Source organism: Acartia tonsa, chromosome 6 (genome assembly GCF_053477335.1).
Source record: "Acartia tonsa isolate MP-2025a chromosome 6, ASM5347733v1, whole genome shotgun sequence".
Lineage (NCBI taxonomy): Eukaryota > Metazoa > Arthropoda > Copepoda > Calanoida > Acartiidae > Acartia > Acartia tonsa.
This window is the reverse complement of record NC_137265.1, coordinates 44,385,882-44,394,241: the sequence shown is the minus strand read 5'-3', so window position 1 is coordinate 44,394,241 and position 8,360 is coordinate 44,385,882. Positions and strand designations below refer to the sequence as shown.

Genomic DNA, 8,360 nt, shown 5'->3' with positions numbered 1-8,360 from the left:
CAGGCTTAATAGCACCATAAACAAACACTATTTGTTAATTTATCACAATAAATTTTACCTTTATTATGATACATATACATATAAATCGCATTACAAGAAACATAAGTTTGCAATATGAGTAATTTCATGAGACAAGAGCGTCTCACTGTATAGCTTACCGTGATTACAGCGCACCATAAAAGTTGTGTATGTACGTGTGTCCGTGTAAATTGCCTATAATTACATGTTACATATTCCAGTGTTTATTAGGTGTAATCTGTACATAATACAAAGTACATAGCTGTTGTCAGTGTGTTACTTAAAATATCTAAAACAGCAGATCCGACAGGATTTATTGCCCAGGTTCTACGAAATACCATAAAAAAAGAGTCGTTTTACCAGAAAAGTGGTAAAGCTGGTCAACCTGGTAAAATATACCAGTTTCGTGGTAAATTTTACCAGCAAAAATTTTAGCCAAAAAATTAGTCAAATTTTACCATTTTTTTTGTAAAATTTGACGAAACAAAAAAACCCGTTTTTTGTGTTTTAAATAAAAAACAGCTCTTCATAATCAGTTGTAGTACTTTAAAATAATGACTTCTATACAATGAAGCCTAAATTTAAATTTTTTGTTTTTTTTAATTTTACCACTTTTGGAAGTTTTACCAAAAATGTGGTCAATTTTACAACTCTATTTTTCAGGTTAAGTCCGAATTTTCGGACTTAGACAAAAAAACGCAATTTGGTCAATTTTTACCAAAAAGTTAGTAAAATTTGACAAGATATTTTTTTAGGCTAAGTCCAGATTTTTGGACTCTGACAAAAAAAATGAACTTGGTAAAATTTGACCAACTTTTTGGTAAAAATTGACAAGGTAAATTTTTAGGCTAAGTCCAGATTTTTGGACTTTGCCAAAAAAAAAAACATGGTAAAATTTGACCAACTTTTTGGTAAAAATTGACAAGGTAAATTTTTAGGCTAAGTCCAGATTTTTGGACTTTGCCAAAAAAAAAAACTTGGTAAAATTTGACCAACTTTTTGGTAAAAATTGACAAGGTAAATTTTTAGGCTAAGTCCAGATTTTTGGACTTTGCCAAAAAAAAAAACTTGGTAAAATTTGACCAACTTTTTGGTAAAAATTTTTACTTTTTATTGAATTTTTTCGCATAAAAGAAGCTAACTTTTTTTTAAAACCTTGAAAATTATTTCATCATTTCTTTTAAAACATCCTCCCGCATCGTCAAAAATATATCAAATTTAATATTTACTTATTTGAGCTAGCTTCATACGAATTAAAATTAAAAGAAAAAAAATCCAGGTCTGTGTGTTTACGCAGATGTGCCGTGTGCATTTGAATTTATCGATTTTTCATCTTTAATATAAATATAAGCTTTCGTATATTCCCCTGAATGTTTCTAAAAGAAAGACAGAGATTTCGAATTATAGAGTAATTTCGCTACAAAACTTATATTTTTAAGTTTTGAAATTTATGGCACCTCTGTGCACGCATGCGCACTATTGATAAGCTTATGATTATTTGAATATAGAGTGCCAAAAATAATTATTAGTTTTGATTCAATTTAATCAAATATTTTGAATCAAGAAGTAAATTACTACTCAATTTTCTCTAAATATTTAAATTTGTAGAATTTACAATTTGTTTGGAAGATTTTTTTTAAGCAAGATGTTTAAAAATGTGGCAAAATTGTGGAACAACAATGTTTCATGATTTCTATATTTATGTTGTCTTTGCCAACCGGAAATACCACCGAGATGGGTTTTTAAAAGATGAATGCCACATTTTTTCGGCGTTTTTTAGACATTAATTGATTGAACGTTGACGATAGAATTTCAAACAGAGTATATAACATAAAAATACTGAATTTTAAATTATTTTTTTAGCAATTTTTCTAATGTCTAACACAGCTCTAAAAAGATGCATTAATTAATATGCAGCAAAAATGGATTGAAGATAATCTTTTTTTTTCTATGAAGGCCGTACCATCAAAAGCGAAATAATTAAATAAATCATTGTATACTCTTTTAGATTTCGCGAATGTCGCGCTTGTTATTCATAGCGTAAAAAATGTCGAAAAAACGCGGCAATATCTTTTAAGAACCCGGCCGGAAATAGATTCTATATGGTTAACAACTATATATATATTTAAATATTTTTTTTTAATATTGAATGCACTATATTTTTTTATATTCTATCGAATATATATTTTATATGTCATTACAAAACTATATTACATTTAATATTAACATTAAAAAAAAAAACATCAATTTAAACTTTCGTAACCCTGTAATTAGGTATTGGCGTTAGAAGTACAGTTCACCACGGTCCACGCTTGGGCTAGCATCACTCACCAGCATGGCTCTGCCTAGGCTTATAATGAGAAAGGCCAGGGTATTATTATTACAGGTATTGTGTCTTTAAAGGGACTGTGAACGTAAATTTTTCTCATCTTAATATCAAATCTTAACATTATCTTATTCATAATATCTCACAGATAGAGCAAAACGCGCTTTTGTTTGCTTAAAAAACGGCTTTTTCCGACGATTTTTATTTGTTTCCTAAAGTGGCACCTCCGCCCCAACCCTTCCTTTGTTACCTACATTTTATTGTGTTTTAGTCAAAATTTATTATAGGTATTAAAACTGTGGCAGTTTACAGTGACAGCGACAGAAACTCTATGCATGTAGCCATGGCGGACGAAGCTGTTAGAATTGGTCCAGCTGCCTCACAACAGAGCTATCTCAGGGGAGATACTATTTTAAAGGTATATTATACCAGAGAGAGGAGATACTGTTTATTAAACTAGTGCCAAAAGTTTTATAATTACGTTTACATTTTCGTTGGTTTACAACTTTCGACATCAGGACTTTAGTGAATTTTGATTGGTTAGCTCAATAGGTTGAGTGTTCGAACGTTTCAACCACTAATATTAATCCAAGGGGTAATTTTGTTAATCATCATTGAGGATTTACATCAATTTATCGACCATTGTTTTGTCTTATCCCTTTATATCTCTGACATTATACTGTTAGGTATTAGTTTTAGATGGACATTACAAGAATTGATTGATTAAAATAATCCTTAAATAAAAGTAACAGGATGTTTGTTTGTCTTCGTTTGTAGCGAAATATCTAGCGTACGTACACGTCTCTCCTCTACATTGAAGCTTATTGTATGTCTCGGAAAGGTTTTAATTTATACATGGATTTTTTTATAGGCCTAAGAAAAATTACCCCAAAAATTTTATTTTTTAAAAACTTTGAAAAATTAAAATTCAAGGTAGTGGGTCGGCTCTTTCCCAGCCCCCCCCCCCCCCTCCCCACACCTTTCACATTGCAAAAAAATGGGTGTTGTTTTTTGCTTAATGGTGTGATTGATAATTTAAATTGAAACTTGGAAGAATCTACCTATTAAGATTTAGAATAACTCTTATATGCATCATCCTATTATATAAAGCAGTAAGACTTTTTTTCTAAATAACTACTGATCCGATTGGGTTCTCTATTTTAGGTAGGCATCACATAGGTCCTGAGTTGGTTTTATTCTATTTTCTGATCATATTTAAGCCTTAAGATGGATTTTTTACTTTTTCTATTGAAACTAAAATAAAAAAATGTTGGGATCTATTTCAACTCACCACTAACTCAAGTGCCCCTAGAGGCCTCTAGGGGCTTAGTTACTATTGACCATACACTGTATTATCTTAGGTTGCGGCGGAAACCGGCTCCGATGCTGTACATCCTGGCTATGGATTTCTCTCCGAGAATGTCGAGTTTGCTAATCTTTGCCAGGTAAATGCAGGGAGGGAGGGGACAATGGGCTGTTAACTACACGTGTCCCCAAACTTTTATAATAACGTATTCTTATTCGTTGGCTTAACAACTTTGGGGATTAAGTGATCTCTGATTGGTTGGTACATTAAGTTGAGTGTCCAAACGTATCAACCACAAAAGGTAATCTATGTAAGGGGTAATTTTGTGTATCATCAATGGGGTTGTACATGTACAGTACATCAATTTGTCGACCATTGTCTTATCCCTTAAGATTCTTGGGTAAATGGATATATTATTACCTGGATGTTACACCAGTTTTTCATGTACTCTAATAAAGCGGTACTCACAGCGGGCTAAAATAAAGATACACCCTTATTCCTCCCTTACAACACCCCCTTACCTCCTTCTGGGTAAACGAACTGACCAATATATGAAGTCCATGTTAGGAACCTAATTTCCATGATATGTCATTAATAATATCCACGTGTATTTTATATCCCTGGACAGGTAATATTTTCCATTTGACTGCAGGGAGGGAGTGGATATTAGACTGGAAGTTATACTGGTACCCAAAGTTTTATAAGCACGTTAGCTCACAACTTTAAATCTTGATTGGTTCATTCAAACTAGCAGTGTCTGAACTAATCTAAGGTGTTGTTTTGTTCAATATATTTGGGGATTTATATATGTATATTTCGTTCATTATCTTGTCCACGGTCATTAGTGTGAGGAATGGGGTTGACAACACACCCCTTAAAATTAAAATTATGTAGATTCCCCCCCCCCCCCCGTTTTTTAAAAACCTCTAAGATTACATCCCTTCCCGTAAAAACCCTGTGCACGCCACTGTACTGCTTACGTTTTTTTCTGGTTAATTTCAAGAATGTAATATTATATTAATAAGAATGATACCTACCTTTTAATTTAAATTTTTTTTTTTATCAGGAGAAAGGAGTTATATTTGTTGGTCCACCGTCCACTGCCATTAGAGATATGGGTATCAAGTCTACATCTAAGGTAAATGATAGAGTAGCTACTCAGGAACTTATTTTGGTTGATTTCAAGTAGAAAGAAATAACACTCTATACTATACCGGAGTAACAGGATGTCTGTTCATTTGTCCTCTACGATCTCAATCTTCTGGTCTTCCATAATTTTCAGGGAATGTTTATGCTGTTTTTTTGGCGGGGGGGGGGGGGTATGACACCGCTTCTTGGAAAAATGACCTCGAAAATTTTCATTGGTAAAAACCCTCCAACCATCCTCTTTTAAGACGAAACACAAGTAGGCTCTAGGAAAAGCAACTGTGTATTTAAAAGAAGTCTGTCGTTACAATTTTTCTAATATTTAACCTGTTTTTTAGATGATCATGGAAGCCGCTAATGTACCTGTAATCCACGGTTACCACTGAGAGGACCAGAGCCTGGACACCTTGAAGGCGGAGGCAGACAAGATCGGGTTCCCTGTTATGATCAAGGTGGGAACAAGGACAAGTATGTCCACATGTACCGCAATAAAATAGTAAATAATATAAATATAAAACAGGATGTTTAATATGGACAATGACATAATATATTTCAACTTCAAGGCTCGATTATAACATTATACCTTAGGTATAATTCTGGGAATCAATGTTAAAAAAAAAAGGAATATGTAAGTTATATAAATTATATATATGTATGTAAAGAAATGTAGTGTTATATTTTTCTACCATTGTGTAATGATATATAGTACAGTCAGACGGAGTGACGGCATACCTTATTGTAGAGTAGCTGCTAAATTTTATATTGTTTTTATTTTTCTACCTGTGGAAAACTGTTATTTGATATTGTCATAGGTTGTCCGCGGAGGGGGTGGCAAGGGTATGAGGATTGCCATGACCGCTGGCGAGTTCGAGGCCCAGCTGGAGTCTGCCAAGCGCGAGCCGATGAAGTCCTTCGGTGACGAAGTGATGCTCCTGGAGAAGTTTGTTGTTGACCCCAGACACGTAGAAGTTCAGGTCAGTTTTGTTCCAGGGGAAATTATCAGGAACGCATGGGCTTTTTATTTCACTAGTCCCCAAAGTGTTATAATAACGTTTCCTTATTCGTTTGCTTAACAACCTTTGAGACTTTTATTTAATTTTAATTGGTTGCTTCATTATGTTGATTGCTAAAACGTTTCTACCACTAATTGTAATCTTCAGAAGGGGCAATTTTGTGTATCATCATTGGGGATGTATATCAATTTATCGGCCATTGTCTTATCCCTTTATATCCCTGGGAAATTATACTTGATTAATGCCTATGGAGAGAGATGGTTGATTTAAAACGTAGTTAGACATTTGTATAAAGTTCCAAACATTCTTACTGCCTTGCTAAAATCTTCTAACAACCTATCTCTATTTAGGATGTACCCAAGCCTGGTTTTCACTGCCTACCCCAGCGGGCTGCCTTGCTAAAATCTGTGCTCAACTTCTTAAAGAAGGCTCCATACGCCACGTGAAGCATATAATCAGTAAAGCCGAGTACTATCCTGTTCTTGTTAGCCACGGATGTTGTTACTGATTATGTTTTCCAGGTAAGCTTTCCCTTTATTTTTTCTCGTTCTGCGTTTTCAAAGATGTTTAGTTAGATAAGTTTGTTGATTTTTTTGCCACGTGTCAAGATGCCTGTAGGAAATGAATGAGGGGGGAGAGGGGGAGTCGAACCTACACACTTTTATTTTTGCTTTCAAAAGAAAAAATTTAGGTGTGAGAGTAAGGGGGGGGGGAAGTTCTGACACATTTGCGTAAACAGCGAGTATAGGCTTTATCTTTGGGACGGACGGACGGACAGACATCGTTCTACTTTGTATTATAGATTAGATATTTAGTAGGGAGGGATGGGACATTGGGCTGTAAATTACACTAGCCCCCAAAGTTTTCAAATAACATTTTCTTATTCTTTGGCCTAACAACCTTGGGTACTTTTATTGATTTTTTATTGGTTGGTTCATTAAGTTGAGTGTCCTAACATTTCAATCACTTATTGTAATCTACAGAAGGGGTAACGATGTGTATCATCATTAGAGATGAACATCAATTTATCAGCCATTGTCTTATCCCTTTATATCCCTGTACTTATCTAATTAACTAATGAGCAATTTTATTCCAGGTTGAATATCAGTGATACGAGGTCGAATGGGGCCGGTGCCCAGCAAATCCAGGAGGTTGCGCAACAGTTTTCTTCGGCCAGAGCAGTAGAATCAAGAAAAATATGTTTAAGTGTTTCAATCAATAAAGATAAAAATGAAAACAATTTTTTTTTTATTTTTGCGATTTGTGTACAAGCGATGTTTTTCTATAATTAAGGTCGTTTTTTACCACTTTCTCGTGATTTTTACCACCCGTTTTTACCACAATTTTTGGTAAATTTTTACCATATTTACCCTATTTCTGGTAAAATTTTACCAATTTAGGGCAAAAATATTACCAGGTGTTGAACAGTTTTACCACTTTTTCGGTAAAATCTTACAGAAATTTGCGGTAAATTTTACCAAAAAAGTGGTAAAAATTGGTCAAAATCTGGTATAAATTTGCGTCCTAAAATGGTAATATTTTACCGGAAATCTGGTAAAATTTTACCGATAATTGTGGTAAAAATCGCTGGTAAAAAGCGTCACGGAGTACCACAAAAAGTGTTTTTACCACGGTTACGGTAAAATTTTACCACCTTTTAAATCGTATAGGCTGGTAAAATTTTACCATAAAAGTGGTAAAAACTAGGTTTTTTTATGGTATTAATTCCGTCCTGGGTGTTCCCAATATCAGATGAATAGGATAATACTATCATACAAAAAAATTATGTTAAATAATTCAAAAATTCGCGTGTTTTTAATGGACATACGGACTTTCTGATAATAATTTAAAAGTTGCTACGTTTCATAAATCCTACCTAATTGTTAATAGAATCATCACCTAAAGTTTTAAATCGATGGGACAATTTGAACATGTGTAAATTAACAACAAAAAAAGCTACTGTTGCTTACGGACGGACTAACAGACAACAGCTATTTTTACAGAAGCTTCGTTTTTTACAATTTCTACTTGTTTTTAAAAATTTACATATTAATGGAAATCTATTTTTCAAGAAATAGCCACCAGCAAAGATCTTTAAAAAACCGTTTTGTTTGGGTTATTTTAACATTAAAAACACAAGAACAAGAATATTCATTATAAGCGCAGAAATCACAAATGATGAGATCTCTTGTTACTTTGGAGATCTAAAACAGATACACAATTGGACTAAGACTTTTTAATTAAACAGGTTTTAAGCATTTTTAGTACGGGAAAGGCTTATTACCTATTGGTATTTTATTTTTTGTTTCTGTTTTTTTTATTCAAAAATAAATAAGCTATTAAAGGTCGATATGATGAGTTGCTACGCTATTAAAGAAACAATTAAGAAAAACTTTAGAAACCTAAAATTATGATTTATTTCTGAACTACTTTTAAAACAAAAGAATAACTTTAAAAATACTGAGGTTTCTGGTGTGACAGCAACTCTATAGCTAGGATATTTACTGTACTTTGACCGTCAATCACGCAGTTATGTCTTTAAGAAGACTTT

At 33.3% G+C, this 8,360-nt stretch overlaps 1 protein-coding gene across 2 annotated transcripts; it reads left to right on the top strand.

Annotated features, from left to right (window-relative positions):
- Nucleotides 1–2,268: 2,268 nt before the first annotated feature.
- Nucleotides 2,269–7,049, top strand: LOC145322762 (methylcrotonoyl-CoA carboxylase subunit alpha, mitochondrial-like). Of its 2 annotated transcripts, XM_080165018.1 has the most exons (6): nt 2,269–2,404; nt 2,632–2,762; nt 3,706–3,789; nt 4,717–4,788; nt 5,135–5,248; nt 5,609–5,747. In XM_080165018.1, exons 2-5 carry the CDS (start codon nt 2,676–2,678, stop codon nt 5,180–5,182), a joined length of 291 nt encoding a protein of 96 aa, XP_080021144.1. In that variant the 5' UTR covers nt 2,269–2,404; nt 2,632–2,675; the 3' UTR covers nt 5,183–5,248; nt 5,609–5,747. The 2 variants fall into 2 exon arrangements, with proteins under 2 accessions (XP_080021144.1, XP_080021145.1); XM_080165019.1 differs by lacking the exons at nt 2,269–2,404; nt 2,632–2,762; nt 3,706–3,789; nt 4,717–4,788 and adding exons at nt 6,160–6,330; nt 6,906–7,049 and having other exon boundaries at nt 5,609–5,770.
- The last annotated feature ends 1,311 nt before the right edge of the window (nt 7,050–8,360 follow it).